Here is a 21,699-nt window from a genome sequence, read left to right on the forward strand (position 1 = left end):
GTACACATAATTATTTACAGGGGTAATTGTAATTATTCAAATTATTATTTTCTTTTAAGAGGGTTCAAATCAACAAATTTTTTTTTTTTTCCAATAGTTAAATTCTCTAGCGGGACCTTTATTTTGAAAAGATCCGTTGCTTGCTGCTTCACACCACCTCAAGCATCATGTTATGTTGTTGACTGGGGTAAAATGAATTACATCAAACTTCTCTCAGGTTGTGCTGATACAAGTAGAAACAAGACTTCGTGAGTTTAAATTTGAATCACATCTTCGGAAGTCACTTCCCTTCCTCTTGACTTTGGAGCCTTTGAAAGCAGTAGTCAGACCGCTTTAATTTCAGCAACGTGAACATCTCTTTTAACACGCACTGTATCACTTCTCTTTGCGTGACAAGGTATGACTACACTTCTGTCTAACATAAGTCTGTAAAGTAAAGTAAAACTGACTTATAAAATGCAAGAGTTATAAAATAAAGTAATTTTAGTTGCGTAAGCTTGTTATAGGCATTGAGAGAAGTCAACGAGACAAATTGGTTTAATTAAATGAAAATAAATGTGTATAGTGGATGACACGTTCTTGTATGTCTGCGTTGTGAGAGACAGAATGGTCCTCATCCGGTTGTGTAAAACATAAAAACGTTTTAGTTGGAAATTCCTCATGATTTGTGGCATGCGCACTGCACGCGCCTTTGAGCCAAAGCGCGAGACTCTCATTACTGACTGTGCGAGTGCAACTGAACCTTATCAAATCAAGTCAATGGGGACCAGCAACTGAAGGCGAACCATCCCTTTAACGTATTCAGATTTGACAGATTATACTAATAAGCAGTCTACTAATCTCCACACTGACAGTGCAAAATATACAGTACAACGCTAAATGACTCTTATGAACCGATTCTTCTAATGAATCAAAAATGTACAACGCGAGTTCCAAATGAATGACACTTATGAGACTATTTGCATTACTGTAAGGGTAGGTTTATGGTTGTGGTAGGTGTGTAGACATTAATAAATCATAATTTAACAGGTAGCATTTTTCTTTGTCGAATTGTACTACCTACTATTTTAATGGAAGGTAGGAAAATCTGACAGGGTAGCACAAATCGACAGAACACCGGTTCTTTTTAATGAATCGTACGCATATCGTGGCCAGTGTAGTCGGAATCCTGAATGAACAGCTCTTCTGAATCTTTTTTAGTGAATCATATGTAAGTACATAAACGAATCTTGGTTAATAACTAGTTTGGGATCAAATATTGGTTAGCATTTGTTGATAAAAATCATGTTGCATAAATTAAAAAAAAAAGTTTGACTATTTATCTATCAATAACTAAGTGCAATGATAATCTGACATTGAAATTATTCTTGCTACATACTAATTATTAGCCGTTGTCAGATATTTTTCTATCTTTGCAGCAATTTTCATTGCAGTAATTTCAATAGTCCTGTGTCTTTTTTAGACTTTGTCACATGGCAGGCCTTTGGAGAGCTTATCAGGGGCTGATGGCCAAACATCCATGGACACTGCAGATTATAACTGCTGGTAAGAGCTCCACCCTCAACTCCAAGTCTTCCACCACTTTATTTATTTATTTTATTTTTTTTAAGCCCTGTAGTTGATGTTCCCAATTCCCTTTAGGTCAACTCAATCTCAGATGCTATTGATTAAATATTTATCTTTCCTGTTAGCACAATAACTTCTAAACAGCAAGATTGTTTTTGAGCGTCAATAATAGATCAGCCGCATAAACAATGGAAAGTCCTTCTCAGCAACAAACTGCTTAGCTGTTTGCTTGAACTTTGTCACTGTGGGTTCTACGGGGTGGGAGTATAGATTGGGGGTGGGAGTATAGATTGCGGGTGGGGGGTCTATTTCAGGATGTTGTTTTGGTTATTTTAACTGTTGCATTAAATTTAAACGTTATTAAATGTAAGTTTTAACTTATAGTGAACCAGGAATGCTCAAATTATGTATCACCTCTCAAGACATTTGGTTTTTATTTGGAAAATAAAATTAGTTATTTCCTGCAATTACACCATTCTACCAGAAGATGGAAGCACAAAACAATATATTAATGAAAGTCTCATCAATTTGTTCTGCTGAAGACTTTCTTTTTGTCCAAACACAGATGATGATGATCTTTAGAGGTCACAGTTTATGTACTATGGAAACATACTAAATCTTTCAAGCAATTGGGGGAAATGTTTTGTTCTGAATAACTTTGCATTCGAATTTTGTAGTTTTGAGATTTAACAGTTTTTTTTTCTAAGCAACGGTAGGCACAGGGAGTGGAAATTCTATTTGAAAACAATCACTAATTTCGCAGCTTCGTTTGGTGACGCCGGTGGGGCTGAAATTACACAATTTAGGTTTAATTTCATGTGTGATTACTGTGCATTAACTAATCAGACCCATTTGATGGGAATCTTTTCACTTTGTTTAACAAAATGATTGAATGAGAGTGCACTTTATTTTTAATCAATGAGCCTTCTTAAATAAGCTGCTGGGTGTATTGTGAGTCATGCAAACTGTAGCATTAGGATTAATTAGTACTTGGCTAGACTGGCACTGACAACTTGGCCAAAATGCTTAAAATCACCAGTGGCCTCATGTCACTGAGCGGTTGAGGATGCAAGTTTATGTAATCAAGATTACAGACATGAGCTATGATTCATCGCCTTTGTTTTCCACATGAGGAAGAGGACTTGAATATTTATAGAAACTTTAGCCCTATGGGTGTAGGTTTAATATTAGACAGCAAGATGCTTTAAACGAGAGGGAAGCAGGGTTATTTCAAAATTAAATAATAACTGGATGTTTTCTCAGTGATGTGGTCCAGCGCTTATTCGCAGAGCGAGGGACGTGATCTTACCTTCAAATAAATTTAATGCAATAAAACTTGGCATTCTCGGGCAAGGTGGAAAAACTTCAGTGAATTGGAAGTTCAAGATTAAATGTGTTGTTTTTTTCCCCCCAGGTTAAACTGGGTCTACTTTTTCATATGCCAGTTTAATATAAAGAGGCAACTGTTTGTAGGTCGTTTGACCATCCTGACCATCCCAACCAATGGGGTGAGTTTAGGGCGGGGCTGTCTATTTGTCCAACCAATGGCAGACAGGGGAGTTGTCTGTTTGAAAATTATTTGAAAAGAGTCATTGTTTTAAAGTTTAATTATGGAGTCATTTATTATTATACATTTAATTAATATGAAACATTTAATTAATATATTAATCTGTCATATTTTAAAGGCCTAATTGAGTGCTAAACATCTGTTGGGATGTTTAATTTTAAAATAAATCTTATTTAGTTAAATTAGATATACATTCAAACGTTTGGTGTTTTTTTTTTTTTTTATGTTTTGGAAATAAATCTCTTATATTCACAAAGGCTGCATTTATTTAATAAAAACAAAAAAAGTAATATTGTGAATAATATTGCTTTTAATACATTTTCAATGTAATTTATTTCTGTGATGGCAAAGCTGAATTTTCAGCATCATTTCTCCAGTCTTCAGTGTCACATGATCTTTCAGAAATCATTTTAATATGCTATTTTGGTGCTCAAGAAATGTTTCTATTATTATTAATGTTGAAAACAGTTTTGCTGCTTGTGTTTTTTATGGAAAATTTTTTTTTTTTGATGAATAGGAAGAGCAGCATTTATTTAAAAATATTTCTTGCTGAATAATAGTAGTTGTTTATTTAACAAAATAAAATAAAAAAGTGTATGCACACATTATACCCACTAACAACTGCATGCAAACTGTGTTGTGATGTGTTGATGTTCACTTGGACTGAACTTACATTAAGTACATTAAGATTTGTAATCTAAATATAATGGATGAATTGTCTGTGAAATCCACGTTGCAGCACAATACAGGGTGATAAGAAAGTATCCATTATTTTTGCAATTCTGTTTTTGCCACTAGTGGTGCAGAAATTACACCCTTCAGCTTTAACTGATGCATTTGGTTGAAGTGATAAATGGATTTATTTATAACAGGTAGAGATGTGAAGAGGAAGAGATTAATGAGTGAATGAATAAATGAATGAATGGAAGGGATGAAGCTCTACATTTCCGTTTTCAAGTCATTAACGATGCATTAACCCCATAATCTGAGCTAAATGTAGAACCGAAAAAATCAATGTCATCCAAAGAGGGCAAATCTGAACGAATGAGGCTTGAATGTGTTTACTGTAACGCAGGTAAGCCATGTCACACCAGTCTCATCAGCTAAATGGGTTGGGTTGCCAGAGCCTGCACGCTGGGCCCTGTGGAGAACGTGCTGGCTGCAGATAGATTCCTGCCAAATTGATCACAGATAATTTCACTAAGCGCAAGATGCGTCAATCAGGGCTGTTCTTCCCTGGAGACTCTCCCTCAAGGACAGACGGTGGGAAGTATTGTGCTGACATCAGCATATTTCAAGATGCATTTAGCATAGATGAGTGCCATACTCCAGTTGGCACGACGTACGGGGCAGATTGCACCTGAGTGTGTGGTAAATTGCATTTTATTTGGCACAGCATAATGACAAACAACCATGTTTATGGCTGGATGGGGTCGTTGTCTATGTTAATATGGATAAATGGACTTTTTTTTCCTCGGAAACGGCTGTTTTCTTGTTCATTGTAGTCAGAGACCTGGAATATAACTTTTAGGCACCTATTTTTCATTGTTTTGGGTCCAAAGATGATATCAAATTATTATTTTTAAAATTCTATTTCAAATACATTGTTGTTTTGAATTTTCTATTCATAAAAGTATCCTAAAAAATGTATCATGGTTTCCACAAAAAATAATAAAGGAATTGTTCACCCAAAAATGAAAATTTACTCACCATCAGAGCATCCGAAATGTAGATGAGTTTGTTTCTTTATTGGAACAGATTTGGGGAAATTTAGCATTACATCACTTGTTCACCAATTTGTTTATTATAAATATGTAGTTTTTTACTTCATAATATGTTAATTGATAGACTATGATTGTGTCGATTACTTGTAGATTATTATGATGTTTTTATCAGCTGTTTGGTTAGCCATTCACTGATGGTGAGGAAATTTTCTGCAAATGTTTATTTTTGTGTGAACTATACCTTTAAGCATTTCAACATTGATAATAGCAGTATTGACTGTTGGAAACTCAACATTGCCATCACAGGAATATATTGTAATTGTCATTGTAATCAAAGACATAGACTAGCCTATAATTTTTAACCACCTGTTTTCAGAGTCCAAAGATGAAAGCAAATGTAAAAGGGTCTTCTTAGGACAGTCTGTTCTTAACAGATGTATTAAGTAGGGATGCTCCGATCCATCGGCCGGAGATCTGTATCGGCCGATTATCACATTTTATGACTCGATCGGTACTCATTACAGTACCGATGTAGTACCGTACCGGTAGATCACGTACCGATCGCAATTTGATAACATCAATGCGTGAGGACGTACATGATGCGTGGAGATATAAATTATTTGCCGCCGCAGTCATGTCATCGCCGGCGGGGAAATGCTATGAAGTTTTGAGAAACAATGAAAAATTTGTGATTTGTCGTGTATGGATTTGACGGAACAAAACCTCGTCGGAGCTGTAAGGAGTAACAGTAACACTGATCGTGGGCTGCTTTTAAATGAACATTTATTCATAAAACAAAATATCTTCTTTGGCCTTATTAGCCTACTCAATAATTTACTCCTTTCAAACTTTATCTGGAATGTCAGCAGAATTATCCGCAGCGCCCTAACCGTGATCAAACTCCATTTTGTTTGTATTTATTTTTGTCTTATGTTAATTATCCTGATATACATAATGTTATGCACAAACCCCATTTTAAAGGTATATTAAAATGTTCACTGTATAAGGAAAATTTCTTTGTGATTATTTATGTAACATTATTACATTGTTATTGAAGCATCAGAATCGGTATCGGCCGATCACCATGACAAGAAATCGGTACTCGGTATCGGCTGGAAAAATCCTGATCGGAGCATAGTTTTAAGAGTTTACTCTTCGGTGCTTCTCAACCTGTTAACGTCAAGTTGAACCAAGAAGTGGAAAACATAAGTGTTTATTATCACCTCACAACATGCTGTTAGCTCTCACTCAGCCTTTTCTCTCCTGTCTGGCTGGTTCTGCCTTCCATGATCAATAAGCTGGTGCTGTTTTTGATAAGATGACCTAGTAAAAGCATGGCAAAGGTTCCTGGCTTTTTCCAATCTGCTATACTGGATTATTAGTCTTTCCTTGACATTTTATGAAAAGGTTAGGTCACTTAAAAGGGGCTACGTTGCTTCGCCGGGCTCTGTCGTTAAGGCAGAATGTCCTTTGTAAACCATGATATTTGGGCAAGCGCGAGGAAGCAGCTGTCCTCTAAATTTAAAGGCAGTTGCATTTTTTTTATGTGTGGCTCCATTTCTTCTCCCTGGCAGTTCTGTATTTGCCTGCAGAAGAATTTTTTTAAGGATCCTGCAATTTAGCCAGTCAAGGTGAAGCATAATGAATAACAGACACTGCCTGTGTTTAGAAATCAGGGGTGTTGATGTAGAAACACTGTTGTCACCGCTTTACTTTATATAGTTGTCATTAGTTTTATAGTGTATAGTAAGGCACGCACCAATATGGAAATTCTGAAAATAACAATATTTATGATACAGCTGATAATTGATATGATGGTTCATTAGATAGGTAGATAGATAGATAGATAGGTAAGATAGATAATATGTAATATATTGTAATGTGTGAATTGGGGGGAAAAGTGGCATAATTTGCTTCCAATAGCAGCCTAATAGGCCTAGTGATGCTGATAATATGTGTCATGTAATATTTGTCAATATTTGTTTCTTTTTTTTAAGAAAATGCTTTTTAAATTGGGGGAAATGCTGATAAAATATGGCCAGATTACAGATGCCTCCAATAGCTTGTTTAAAACCCTGTAAGTATTGGCTGATACCAATGTGTTCATCCGTAATTTTCATTCTACCTCTGTGAAATGCAGAAAATCTTTATTATCTCATCTTAACTTCAAAGGTTTGCAAACTTGCGGCTTACTCAGGGCTTTCTGTGAACTCAATGGTATTTCTGAAGAAACAGACAATCTAGAAGCAGTGTTAGTCTCACAAACCCACTGCTGGTACCATCAGTCCAGTGCCTGTGTACACTTAGTCATGTCATAACACTGAGTCACTGTGTCAGTGTTTGTGGTGAAGCACAAGGACGACGCGCAGAAGTCGTCGTAGTTTGTAAAAATTCGATCGGAGAGTCTTGCAGCGCATTCCTCTCACAGATCAGAAAAGGCTTCACCCACTGTGTTTGTGTGGGGTTGAGTGCGAGCGTGACACAGTCTTTCTGTTGGTGGATCACCCCGCTGTGCCCGTTAACAACCTGCTGGAGAGAGACCAGAGTTCCCAGCATCCTCCTCTCCGAGGCATTTCATCTCACACCGCCCTCCTGCTATGGCATGCTGTGTACAATAGCGGCTTCTGTCCAGCTCGCCATGTGTTTTGAACAATGTCCTCACTTATCAGAAGTTGATTCACCTGACTGAGGTTTTATTGCATCAGAATAGTTGAAGATATCTTATGTTGCATGTTGTAGCTTTGTGCTTTGTTTGGCCTTATTTTTTAGAGTGCCTGTTAATGCCTAATATATTTGTTTTTAGGTAGTTTTGTTAATTGTTTTTACATTGTTCCCTTCTTTTGTCTTCATGTTCTTTTAATTTATATACTTATAAAATATGCCATTTCAGTTCTATAGAATTCAGTACTATAATATCCCAATTAGGGATGTCACGGTACCAAAATTTTTGTATTCGGTACCGATACCAGTGAAAATCCACGGTTCTCGGTACCAATTTCGGTACCAAAGCAAAACACAAAAACATGCTAATTAAAAAACACAATTTTTTTAAATTAATAAAGTCAAACAAAAATCAAATGTATAAAAATAAATGCCATTCTTTATACTTATTTAAAATTGTGTTTCAAGTTTTTCCGCAAGTAATAAAAGTATGAAAAACAGTAAACAAATTTCACCCAAATTTAATTTGTCTTTTAATTAATGAAATTAAAACTTTTTTTTTTTTGGTAAATAAAGGGGATTTAGGCTACTATTAAAATTAAAACTAAAACATGGAAGAAATATTGAGTGATTATTTCTTAAAAAATAAAGTTTTATTAATTTTTTCAACAGTAGTAGCAGTAGCCTATCACATACATTCTACTAAATAATAGTAGCCTAATGGTACAAAGTCTTTAGTTAAACCGGACTTTTATTTTGACGGGTTGCCGTGAATACATTTAAATTGACGCTGGTTTTACTCAATGAAACGGTAAAATGCTCGTGAGGTGACTCTCAGAGCAGTTCTGGAGATGTTGTTTATGTATTTATTTCCTCACTGAGACGGCAGATGCTGAAATCACTGCGAGTGTCACTGGCGCTTCAGTGTATAGTAAACAAAACCGCGGGTCTCTGCCGTTCATTCATTCCCACAGAGACTCGCAGAACATACAGGATTCCATTTGAATCGACTTTTGCGGCTTAATATTTGCAGATACTGGTCCATATCGCGATTTGATCTAAGTGTAATGACCTACTTTGACAAATTCCGTGACATTCCGCGTTAAACTGTAAATTCCGTTTTTATAACTGGATTCCGAGATTCCGTCCGCGTTTTCTGCATCGCGGAAATCATACGCCAAGAACCGGGTCGAACGGGTATTCGGTACCACCGGTACTTCAAAAAACCTGGTACCGTGACGTTTTCATTTCTTTAGTACCGACTTGGTACCGAAGTACCGGGTCTTTTGACAACACTAATCCCAATAGTATATAGTTAGTATTATTAAATATACCATGCTCATAATTTCTTACTAATGAGATTAAGGAATGTTTGAACTTTTAAAACAACTTTATTACCTAGTGGGATGCATTTTGTGTTGTAGTTGTTAAAAATGATTAAATAATTTTTTCTTTAACAAATATTGAAACTGTTTATGATTATTCCACTCTTAGTTTGAGTTATTGTTGTTTTAAAAATGTAATAATTTTGAAAGATGGGTTTTTATGGTTTCTTCATTATGATCTCCTCTGTGTGAATATAGATATGGATATTTTTCCTTTAAAAATGCTGTTTTCTTGATCATTGAAATCAGAGACCTCAAATATAACTTTAACATGCCTGTTTTTCATGGCTCTTGAGATGAAAGCAAATGTAAAAAGGGTCCTCACAGGACAGTAAAGATAAAAAAGGAAAGAAATGTCCTTTGCGATGAGTTCCATTGGTTTTTATTTCTTTTATTGAGGTTTGTATTCATTTTGGGTTTCCGATACATGTCAATATCCAGTGAGCTCTCTGTTTATGCACACATGCATAATGCATGACTCTATTTGCTGCCCTCACGGCTTTGACCGCAGACGATCGAAATGTGTGTGAAGAGAAAGGAGACCTGTGACATTTCCAGCAGTTGGGAGGAAACAGCTCTGTCAATGTGATTGGCACACAGTGTGTGTGTGTGTGTGTGTGTGTGTGTGTGTGCGTGCAAGTGATGAGCTGCAGTCTATCTAAAGCTTTCCATCACTCATATTCAACCGCTTCTGTTCATTCAGTGTTTCCTCAAGGATGAATGGATGAACACACACACACACACACATTCTTGCGCAAACACTTTCAAACTCTAGGGTGTTGGCAAGTCTCTCATGGTTCAATTGTTTAAATACTTTGAGATCAATTTGTACATGCATTTATTCATAGTGCCAATGGATAGTGCTAAAGTCTGAAGCCTTTTCAAGTTGGTGTGCAAGAGGGAAAGTATTTAGTGTCAGTGAGGCAAAACTGCACTGGTTTGCTAAGAGATTTTTTGCTAAATTTATGTTTCTACAGAATTCTTTTTCTTTTCGCTTTTGCTAAAGTCTGGTTATCTGATTAACGGTTGGAATGTCAAAATTAATAGAATTGAACTCATGATGTAAATAAAGCAATTAAGCTGTTTTGCCTGTCAAAAAAATATTTTTTTGCTCCCAATGTGCTTTATATGATGCAATTTTATTTTTAAACATACCTTGCATCTCTGTCAAGGCACATCGTGGAATGTTTGAAACTGGTTTTGATGAATGAATAAGAGTTTGGTTTTACTTTCTGCCTTAAAATGTTTCCTTAGTGTTCTCAGAAATGTGTTGCATGGCTTGTCTGACTAATCGTGTTTTACAGGATAACATCTGTCCCTGCTATTAGGAAACAGCCCCCTGTGGTGTTCATAAGGGGGTCTCAACACAAAGTGAAATTTACAATGTGACATTTAAAGGTCATTGTGAGGTGACTAGATGGATTTCTTAAAGTCTTTCTTAAAATCATTGAGTCCTCTGCTGTTTTTATACATTTAGTAACGAATAAGTGTTTGAAACATTGTAGAATTAAATAACAAAATAAAGAATGAAAGAAAAAAAAAAAAAGATATTTTTTAATGTTTTCTATTAGCATAAGTCTCTTATGCACATCAAGGCAATATTGTGAAATTTATTACAATTTAAAATAACTGTTGAATATGTTTCAAAATGTATTGCTGTGAAGGTAAAGCTGTATTTCAGCAGACATTTCTACAGCCTTCAGTGTCACATGATCCTTCAGATCATTCTAATATGCTGATTTAGTGCTCAAGAAACATTTCTTATTGTTATCTGTTGAAAACAGGTGTGCTGTTTATTTTTATTTTTTTCATTCTTTGATAATTGCTTGATATTCCTTGAAAAATCAGAATAGCATTTACTTGAAATAGAAATCTTAATCATAAATGTCTTTTCATTTTTTGCTGAATAATAGTACTAATTTTTTTTTTTTAAATTGGGAAGGTAGTGTGATTGATAGCGTCAAGGTCACAAAGTCAATATTTGTTAACCTAACAGAGTAGATCAACCCAAGACCTCATATGGCACATCTCATCTCTCAGTCAGTAGGTAGTGAATGGGGCGGCAAAAATCTGAGTGAGTGTTTCCTGTCAGTTGCCCCTGGCGTGGTTACCTGTGTGTGGGTTTTCACGCTGGGCAGTGGGGGCAAACAGATGCCCGACTGGCACCCTCTCTCTCTCCTTCCCTCCCTCATTTTTACTCCCTCTCTTCCAGGCTCTCTAGTGGGTGTGGGTGATGTCCTCTCCCAGCAGCTGATTGAGCGCCGTGGACTGGCCAATCACAGCGTAAAACGCACTGCCAAGATGATGAGCATTGGCTTCTTCTTTGTCGTAAGTCTCCTGTGATACTGTTCCATTTGCATTTGAGTTTCTACTGAGATCCTCCAGCTTTGTTACTTTGGACTGATGTAATTTAAATATAGGACCAAGAGAGTTAAATCTCTGAAGGTCTTCATGGGTGTCATTCTTTGAAAGTAAAATTAAGATTTTTTAAATAGTCTGACAGTCCAAATTTTTTATAAAATTGTGATTATTATGTTTTGTATTTTTATACTCTTTCAGTAGTCTTAGAATGGTCTTATTACATGCCTTTCCGACGTCATTATCTGACATACACTATTGTTCAAAGGTTTGAGGTTGGTAAGATTTTTAATGTTTTTGAGAGAAGCCCTTTATGCTCATCAAGGCTGCATTTCTTTAAATAAAAATACAGTAAATATTGCAAAATATTATTACAATTTAAAATAAAAATATTTGAATATATTTTAAAAGGGAATTTTACAGTAAATATTGCAAAATATTATTACAATTTAAAATAAAAATATTTGAATATATTTTAAAAGGAAATTTTTTCTGTGATGGTAATGCTGAATTTTCAGCATCATTACTCCAGTCCTCAGTCACATGATCCTTCAGAAATCATTCTAATATGCTGATCTGTTGCTCAAGAACAGTATCTTATTATTAACAAAATTTTAATACATTTTCCAGGGTGATGAATAGAATGCTCAAAAGAATAGCATTTATTTGAAAAATATTTTTTGTAAATTATAAATGTCTTTTGTCATTTTGATCACTGATCCATCCTATTTCTTTTTTTATTCTTTTTTTTAAACAGTGGTGTATGACAATGTAAAAGATTTAAAACCACAAATGTTTCATTCTCCAAAGGGCTTGATATTTCAACCTAGAAATCAAAACAGCTTTTTTAGGTTTTACCAACTCCCCATGTCAACTAGCGAACCCTTGGCTCTTTGCTTTAAATTGGATAATAACACAACTTCAAAAATAGCAAAAAGAATTGTTGCAAAATATCAGTGAATTCAAATGTATAAAGGTCTGTTGTGTAATGACCATCACAGATCATGTGCGTAGAGTGTCATTTGTTGGAACAGGTAATGAAGTTGCACAGTGATTGACAAGCACACAGTGATTGATATATTGAGCACCCAGCTCTTCCCTTCCTCCCTCCACACACACACACACACACACACACAAAGCACTAATGCACTAGTTCTGTCCAAATGACTTGAGGTCTAATCTGCAAATGGTCTGTATGATTCAAAGCTTTTACAAGCCTGAGCACACTCGATTCAGCCTTTTAAACATCAAACTTTAGTCGTTATTATTAGTGCAGTAAAATCTGTTTCACTGCTGTTAAAACAAAAGACTGAACCACAGGTCAGAACTTGAGGTGAAATCTGTCCTGCATCTCCTGAAATAAAATCTTGGAAAGATTTTCTGTCCATTGAGCTATAATTGTTCTTATTGCCCAGTCAACCGAATTAAGCAGAAGCTCAGTATTAATCATTTAATGTGTCATATGGCATCCTTTGTTTTGCTAAAAGGACAGGAAAAAATGCAGAAAGACAATATAGAGCTGCTATATATTCTCTGTACATAGAAAAATGACAAGTGTCTTCTCAAACAAGCGCACAGCTGTTTGTTAAAGACGCCCATATACATAATTTGCCATTGGTGGGTGATTTTACATTGATGCTGCTAAACCGCAAATTATAATTGCATTAAAAAGAGAGATTTACCAAAGAATTCAGTTGTCATTGTTGACTGGAACACCCCCGGGAGACACTGTTTGACACATTTATTGATCAGTTTGCTAATCAGGCCCAGACTGAAACCACACTGGGAAACAAAAAGAAAGCTCATTAATTCACAGAGGATTGGAGCTAATTACAGCCCGCTGTTTTCATAATCACATCATGAACAAATGAAACCACTGGCACGGCCTCAAGTTTTTGGGCTTGTGTTCATGATTGTTTACTGAAGTGTTTGAAGTGCTACACATATTTGAGATGAGTTTAGTGAAGTTTTCTTTGTTTTGAAGGGTCCAGTGGTCGGTGGATGGTACAAGGTGTTGGACAAACTTGTTACTGGTGGTACTGGTGGTGCAGCTCTGAAGAAAATGCTTGTTGACCAGGTGAGCCATGCGTAATGTATTGCAGTAATAATTTTTTGTGCGTGTAAGAACTGCATGGTATTAATTTTTTTCATAATTACTACATATTTGTGTATTATAGGACACTTTATCGTCACTTTCAGATTTATTATGTTTTTATATATAAACAATCCCCAAAAGAATTCAATATATATGCATTGTGGTACTCTCGTGAATGGTAGTGGAGACTGACTGGAAGAGAAGAAATTGTTGAATAAAGTTGTTCTTTTTGTTTTCTTTGCACACAAAAAGTATTCTCGTAGCTTCATAAAATTACGGTTGAACCTCTGTTGCCGCATGGACTATTTTAACAATGTCCTTACTACCTTTCTGGGCCTTGAACGCAGTAGTTCTGTTGCTGTCTGTGCAGGGCCAGAAAGCTCTTGGATTTCTTCAAAAATATCTTAATTTGTGTTACAAAAATGAATGAAGGTCTTATGGGTTTGGAACAACATGAGGGTGAGTAATTAATGACAGAACTGTGATTTGGGTGAACTATCCCTTTAAATACTTCTGCCATGACATCGCTGATGCTCATTCAGATGATCGGAGTTCAAATCTGGCCTGCGTCATTTTCCCATGCTGTTCTCCCTCTTCTCTCCATCACATCATCTCTCCACAACAATATTGATAAAATTAATACGAAACACCAAAAATAAAGTCAGAACTCAATATTCAATGTTTTTGAATATTTTTAGTTATAAATACACACATGGGAAGTTGTCCCTAGAGCTGACTGTCGTGTCTTTGTTGAGTATGCAGACACATGTAAAGTGCTTTAGGAGCTTCTATTTATTGCTGTTGCTACGTGCTTTATCCCTTTTGGGTATCCCATCCGAGCTCTCCCTTCATGCATGTCAAGTAATCCATCCTCTGATAGGCAGTCAAACAAATGAGTGTTTGCATAAGTCATTGTTTACATGATTGGTGGAATGAATGTACAGGATGAAGCGGACAAAGGCACGCAAGACAGGCCCTCTCCCCATCACCGGATTACACCCAAACAACAGCGCTTCCAACGCCAGCCTGCTCTCCCACATTTATTCAGTAAAGAGATTCCAGGGCTATTTTTAGAGACCCACTTTCTAAATTTCTAAAAGCCAGTACGGCCAGCGACAAGTTGTGTGTGTGGTTGCTTTCATCTGTAGATATTTAATTTTGTTTTATTGAGAGGATTACAACAGCTGTTTAAACCTTAAAGAGGTTCTCAGATGTTAAGCAAGTGAATATTTCAATTAGCTATTAAGCATGATTGATTAATAGCATTTTACAAAAAAGATTCCCACAGTCAAGTGGCAGGTACTGTCGGCATGTCCACAGCTTTATTTCACTCCTTATACCACTTTACATGCATTCCCAAGGTGTTTTCCCACAACAAAATGTGGTAATACTACATGGACTTACAAATCATAATAACAATAAAATTATGCATAATTACAGGCAGCTAACTCTAAATCACACCATCATCAGTAAATACATGTAGTTAATTAATATTGCTCAGTTTACAAACGTATAATTACGCTGTATCAAAGACACTGTAAAAAAAATTAATAAATGTTTTTCAGTCACTTGCAAATTAAATTTAATAAAATCACTATTTCAACTTATAAAGCATAAAATATTGTGTACTTTGTACCCAAACGTCAAAGGAAAATCAAAGGGGCTGTTTTTAGTCTTGCTTGATACATTTTTGATTGGTTTCTGCAATAAATCTTTTTGGGATGTCCTGTGGAAAACCACACAGGAAGGAATTCCAGTGATCTAGTGTGCTAATAATAATGGATGCATCAGTCTCTCATTGTGTCCTTGATAGCTTTCAACATGTGCTATGTATATTTCATCAGATGTGAATATGTGAGGCAGTAGTCTATAAATTAACAATTAGGCTGGATTAGATGTATAATGGTATTTATTATGAACATTAAACTTGATTCGTCATGTACATTTATATGTCATCTAAAAATGAATGAGAAGGTTTTTATAAAGTAGAAGTGTTCTAATCAGATTTTGTATATCCACAGGTGGGCTTTGCTCCGTGTTTCTTGGGTGCTTTTCTGGGAATATCTGGAGCGCTCAATGGACTGACTGTGGAAGAGAATGTGACCAAACTCAAGAGGGTCAGTTTTCATCACAAAGCTTGTGATATAAAAGACTAGTATTAGTATTTAGCCTTGTATTGGAACTAAAAAAACCTTGCGTACTGCGTTAGGCTAACTGAGACTTGTCACAGCACTTACATATCATTGCTCTATTGTTGGTTTTGATTGCTACTATTGTCCTCATTTGTAAGTCGCTCATTTGTAAGTGCACATTATGAATAATTATAATGCATTATACCCTTTAATAACCCTTTAGAATGCATTATAAATAAAAGCTTTAAGCAAAGAGTTACCAAAGACATTTTCAGGCGTAAAAGTGTTTTTGAGTGCCCTTGCTGCCAAAGTACATATATTGAAACTCCATCAGTTGTCCTGAAAGTCCACTCTCACACCAGCCTTCTGTCTTGTGACCCTTATATTGGCACTCCATAATTGGAGGGTATTTCCGCTGATGGAGGGATGAAGGGACGGAGAGCTGCGAGGAGTGACTCATGGGCTTGTAGGAACAACGGTTGACGCAGCATTGTCTCCGAGTGGTGCCATCAATTATTTATGTAGGAAAGGTGTCGGAGTTAAAATGAGACTGAAAGGTCAGTCACCTAAATGTCAGAAAAGACGGAAAGCTAATGATAAATGCGCTCATTACCCCAAACAGAAGAAATGTGAGCTGAAAGCCAATCACAAAAAACACCTTTAGTGATGCTACTCTGCGACTCGACTTACAGAATCCCCCTCCGATGCATTAAATTTATTAGTAGGGCTGTTTTTGTTTAAACAGGTCCTCTAGTGCTGATTAAAACCCTTGGCGTGTCGTAGATGGCGTCTACCTTTGTTTATAATGACTATAGGTCAGGCAGTTGGTGGAGCAAGGGTGACAGATCACAGTTTGGATGCTGCTCGCAGTATTGCCCTTTAAAACAGAACTAAACGACGCTCTGCTGTGGAATGGCAGCGTTTTGACACTCATTAGGCGGTAGCTTAGTGGTTAAGGCTCTGGTGGAGTAATGGAAAGGTCATGGGTTTGATCTCGGGTTGGAATGGCCTGTGAATTGGACAGTTCATGTGTGAACTGGTATTCTGATTGTGTCTGAGGCTCTTAACCCAGAGGGTGTCTCCAGGGAAACTGCACTTCGCTTAGTGAACAGAACGTCGCTTTAGAACAAATGCACCCGCTAGCGGAAAAGACACCTTCACCTCATCTGAATTTTTCAGTGGATGATGCCTATAGCATTATATAAAGATCATTATGTCTTTTTTCTTCCTTTTTTGTTGTTTTCTTTTGTTCTTTTTGTTTTTAGTTTTTACTTTCTTTTTGATTATTAATTTTTTACTTCTTTCTTTTCTTTGTTTACTTATCTTTCGTTTCCTTTTTCTTTTTGCACATTTCTTTTCTTTTCTCCATTCCTTTTTCTTTTCTTTTTTATTCTCCTTTCTTTTTGTTTCTTTTCTTTTCTCCCTTTTGTATTTCTTTTTTTTTAGTTTTTACATTTTTATTCTTTCTTTCTTTTTTACTTCTTCCTTGCTTTCTTTACTTTTTTATTCTTTCTTTTTCTTTTGTTTCCTTTTTTCTTTTCCTTTGTTTTCTTTTTTATTCTTTTTATCTTTATTTCTATCTTCATTTCTGCTTTTTTCTTTCTTTTTCTTTTCTTTTTTCTTTTTCTGTTTTTTTTTATTTTATTTTGATATAAAACTGAAATTCTTGCCTGAAATTAAAAAAAAAAATTTGTCCTGTGAATTTTAATTAATAGCTGATCAAAACAAATAATTTTTAATGTGATGTTTTTTTTTTCAGTTCAGTTTAAAGGGAAAGTGTGTCATTTTTGTGTCAGTAGTGGCACCAAATTGAACTGCAAAAAAAAAATTAATTGAAAATTGCATGCATCACCCTGAGGAAAGAAAATTAAATGTTAGTCTTATTTACTTTTTACATATGTAATACATTTATCCGATACGTCATGGTTCATAAAAATGCACAGCAAATCTGCAATAATTCAACATAACTTTACCTAGACTTTATACAAGTGTCACTGGGTAAGACATACAATCACTAATACTATTCTATAGAGTCTGTGGAGTCAGGTTAAATGCCATCTCCCCACTGACTACTTTATCCTACTTTAACAAATATCACCAAGTACAACATCACCATCATCAGGTGTTAGTCTGGAGAGCCCCACTGTTGATATCAGATTGAAAGGTTAAGTGCGCATTAGCTCGCAGAAAAACCCAGACTAGAACCAACAACTCATCTGCAAATTATTGTTCTCCTCATGAGCTGTTTGACACTTTATAACCTGCTGCTATAACAGAGAGATCACTGTCATATTTGTCATTGCATTTGAGTCTTCGGGGTGGTTCTGAACCTCTGGTTTGATTATTGTTAACAGTTGCCCGCAGCTTTTTACCTGTGGGCGGTTTCCAGGGCATTCAGGATTTGGCTGGTCTTTGATGTTGCTCACTTCTAAAGATATAGCATATTAGCATCCCTGTTGTGTTCTGTGTCTTTGTGTATTCAAAACGGTCCAAAAAAATGAAACGTTCTCTGTTCCTGAGGGGCTAAACTCCTGTGACGTCAAGCTCAGGAGAAACAATATAATGACGTCTCGGCCCCGCGGTAGTTTCACCTCAGGTGGCTGGTGCCTTGTTCGTTCTTAATTAGAAACTGTTAAGGCAAAGAGTACAAACAGAAAGAGCACAAGTTTCTAATACTGGCTTCTTTTACACACTCAATCTCACTAAGTTGACCTTTCAAAAGATGGCACTAGCAGGGAAAGGGCCCTTGTGTTCCAGATGACTTGATTTTTATATGGCACCAGGGAAAGGAGGGTGTTGACTTGCGCTTGATGCAGTGGGACAGAGCTGTGGAGCTTTTACAGCACACGCTCTCTGTCTGAGTGGAGCCCTTTAGGCTGGGTTTAGACCAGCATCATTAGTCATGACATGATGAAAGCATGAATGAACAGGTAACGAGCTCTTTTGTGTCCGATTAACAGAAGCTTTAAATGATGAGGGAAAAAAACCTTGTAACCACTCAGAGTGAAGACATTTTTTATATATAAATCACGATTAATCGCATCAAAACGTACATACATTTATATATTTAAGAAATATTTACGTGTTTAGTGTGTGTGTGTATCATATTTATATATGTTGTACATTATACATAAATATAAATGTTAAATATATACAGTACATGTATGGGGGTGTGTATTTATATACACTTACAAATATGCACAGTACACACACATATATTACGTAAACTCAGATGTTTATTTTGGATGCGATTAATCGCAAATAATCGATTTCACAGTGCAAATATGCAAATAAACATATATACTGTGTGTGTGTGTGTGTGTGTGTGTATGTATTTTATTTAAAAGAACTCTCTCATGCTCCCCAAGGCTGCATTAAAATATAAATGATACAGTAAAACCGTGATATTGTGAAATATTACAATTTAAAGTAACTGTTTTCTATTTTATTTCAAAATGTAATTTATTCCTGTGATGTCAGAATTTTCAGCAGCCATTATTCCAAACTCCAATGTTGAAAGCAGTTATGTTTCTTAATATTTTTGTGAAAACCATGCACATTTTTTCAGGATTCTTTGATGAATAGAAAGTAAACAATATAATATACAGGGGTATTTTTTTGTTCTGGTTGGTTCCTTCCACAGATCTGTAAAAGTGGCTGTCATGGTTCTGATTTGGGTCTTTGCAACAGCATGATTCATTTTAATTACATGAAATTTATATGAAGCAAAATTTGGTATTAAGGTGCCCACATAGTCCTTTCAGCTTATGCTTGAAGAAATGTCAGTTTGCTCAAAATATTACAAGGAACATTGGATAGGAACAAGCAGCAGGGTCAGAAACACTTCATGTATTTCATTATGTTCAGTTCAAAGACTAGTTATGTTAAAATAATTCATTAGAACTAAGCTTTTTATACTGTTTTCTGAATAAAATGCGCGTGTTCTGCCACAATGGGTGTTGTGGGTGGTTTTATATATAAAAAATAATCATTAAATTATTATTGTTATTATTATTAAAAATGAATAATATTTACTCTGCATTTTCTATATCTCAATAGGACTACATGGATGCCTTGGTCTCCAATTACTATGTAAGTGTTTTCCTGCTGTGCTTGACACTCTTTTCTTTTTTTTTTTGTTTCTTCACTTCATTCAGTAATGTTCTATTTTATGCAACGTCTTTCATTTCTCCAGCTTTGGCCTCCGGTGCAGATCGCCAATTTTTATTTCATCCCTCTCCACCACAGGTAAAGCTCTGGTTTTAAAAACCACCCTTTTTAGCCTCAAAAGTCAAGTGATCATTGATAATGATAATGCAGCAGGGCACTAATCCAGCAGCGCTGGACATTTAAGGGCGCCGCTGGGAAAAGAACGTACAGGACGTGTCTGCAACACAGTGTGTGGCACAGCAGCATTATGAAAGCTTATTAAAGGGAAACTTTTGAAATCTTTTTAATTAAGCCCTCGTTTTCATTTTGCCTGTTGGGAATTTTTAAAACTGATTTTTTTTTGTGTTTGCATTGTTTGATGTTACTGCTTTCTGGCACCTGAACTTCCATACTGGGATTAACAACTAGAGTCAGTCTGTCGATCTATGTCTATACACACATGCACACATCTGGATTTGTATTGCTTTCTGTATTTATGTTTTAAGACATGAATGTGATATTTGCATTTGGTCACATTCATTATAAATAAATGATTTCTAGTGCAGTAATATGTTCGTGCTTGTGTTTTCAGATTGGCTGTTGTTCAGGTCGTGGCTGTTGCCTGGAACTCTTACCTTTCCTGGAAAGCCAATAAGATGTAATGAGATGTTCCAGATTGACCACTACCTCACATACGGGAACATTTTTGTTTGTAGTTTCTTAACAGTTGATCTCTATTAAATAAATGTAGTAACAGTCTCACACATAAGCGCACAAAGCTTACAGATGAAGTTTGCACAACTAAGGTCAAAGCTGACAACTTAATTCAGACCTCTGACATTTTATTAACCTTTGCAATCAACGCAATTGTAATATTTGTGATTATAGATTCTGTCAAGAATTCTATACATTTGATTTATATGCCTATATTTACCAGTGTTTAGATGGTGAATTATGGTGTGTTTATCACTAAAAACAGCAGGCCTGTTTGTTACAGGATGTGACTGCATCTTGAGTCATTTTTGGTGTCTTCAATTAAGTTCAGGAACATGTGATTGACAGAAGTGAAGTTACGGGTGTTACATCTTCTACTAGGGCATTGCATTGATTAACACAACACAATACTATGTAAAAAAAATAAAATAAATACATCTTTCACAGATGCCAGACTATTAATTTCCTTTATTTTTTAATGTATTTTACAACTACTTTATGTGGTGAAACATCATGAAAATTTCAAAGGACATAAAAAAATATTTAAAAATAGTGCATTACGTTAAAACAACACACAAGACATCAACACTCTAAATTAAAAGCCAAAGAATACAAATGTTTACAACCAAGCTGTAAAACTAGGTTTAATAGTGGTGACTAATTTCATGTGGCAAGCCTTTCCATAATCTAGGCCCTATGTTTGTCATAAAAACATCACTCATACCAGAATCTCTTGGAAGTATTTAATCTAAGACAGTAAATCTATCAAATATGACTTATTTTCCGATTTCTATGTCTGAATCTTGTTAACCCATTAACATCCTTATGTCATGTACTTTAGCACATTTATGGACTCTGGTCTATATTTCAAAGGAAACAGCTGACATGGAATTATTTGGTGTGAATTTACAGATTTTTTTCTAGCACAGTGTTGAACCAATAGACCCTGTTCTTTGCTGCCTTTGCCAATAGGATGTAGGGCGGCTGTTCCTCAGCTTGACTGCAATTCACAGCTTCAGTCTGCAGATCAGCTCTTTGACTGGACAAAGCTGTCACTGGATAACTAGTGGTGTATCTGCTAACTGTCAACCTTCCAAAAAAAAAATAAAAATCAAATCACACATACTGCTATTAGGCTCTATATATATATTTGTCTCTTCACACTGAGCAGGAAGGTAAAGCCATGTTTAGGATTTTCCTTCGAGAGCATGTCAGGCTTATATAAATATCTCAGCATGTCTAGCTAATGCTTCGTCACTCTGGGGAATTGACGGCTAGCCAGAAACAATAGTCAACAGTGACTAAACCTCTGCATCTGGCTGTTGAATGCATTGTTCTCAGCCACTCT

General features: G+C 35.7%; 1 protein-coding gene across 4 annotated transcripts; it reads left to right on the plus strand.

The window, feature by feature from the left end:
- Positions 1-149: 149 nt before the first annotated feature.
- Positions 150-20,799, plus strand: mpv17 (mitochondrial inner membrane protein MPV17). Of its 4 annotated transcripts, none has more exons than XM_058755122.1 (8): positions 150-397; positions 1,446-1,545; positions 11,116-11,231; positions 13,246-13,338; positions 15,378-15,473; positions 19,548-19,580; positions 19,684-19,736; positions 20,230-20,799. In XM_058755122.1, exons 2-8 carry the CDS (start codon positions 1,473-1,475, stop codon positions 20,297-20,299), a joined length of 534 nt encoding a protein of 177 aa, XP_058611105.1. In that variant the 5' UTR covers positions 150-397; positions 1,446-1,472; the 3' UTR covers positions 20,300-20,799. The 4 variants fall into 4 exon arrangements, with proteins under 4 accessions (XP_058611105.1, XP_058611104.1, XP_058611107.1 ...); XM_058755121.1 differs by having other exon boundaries at positions 1,463-1,545; XM_058755124.1 differs by lacking the exon at positions 1,446-1,545.
- The last annotated feature ends 900 nt before the right edge of the window (positions 20,800-21,699 follow it).

Source organism: Onychostoma macrolepis, chromosome 20 (genome assembly GCF_012432095.1).
Source record: "Onychostoma macrolepis isolate SWU-2019 chromosome 20, ASM1243209v1, whole genome shotgun sequence".
In the NCBI taxonomy this organism is placed as follows: domain Eukaryota; kingdom Metazoa; phylum Chordata; class Actinopteri; order Cypriniformes; family Cyprinidae; genus Onychostoma; species Onychostoma macrolepis.

Excerpts from the sequence above, each read along its gene's own strand:
- mpv17 (XM_058755122.1), top strand. The coding sequence starts at position 1,473 with ATGGCAGGCCTTTGGAGAGCTTATCAGGGGCTGATGGCCAAACATCCA. Across the intron at positions 1,546-11,115 it reads ACTGCAGATTATAACTGCTG|GCTCTCTAGTGGGTGTGGGT; the intron begins GTAAGAGCTCCA and ends CCTCTCTTCCAG. Across the intron at positions 19,737-20,229 it reads TTCATCCCTCTCCACCACAG|ATTGGCTGTTGTTCAGGTCG; the intron begins GTAAAGCTCTGG and ends TTGTGTTTTCAG.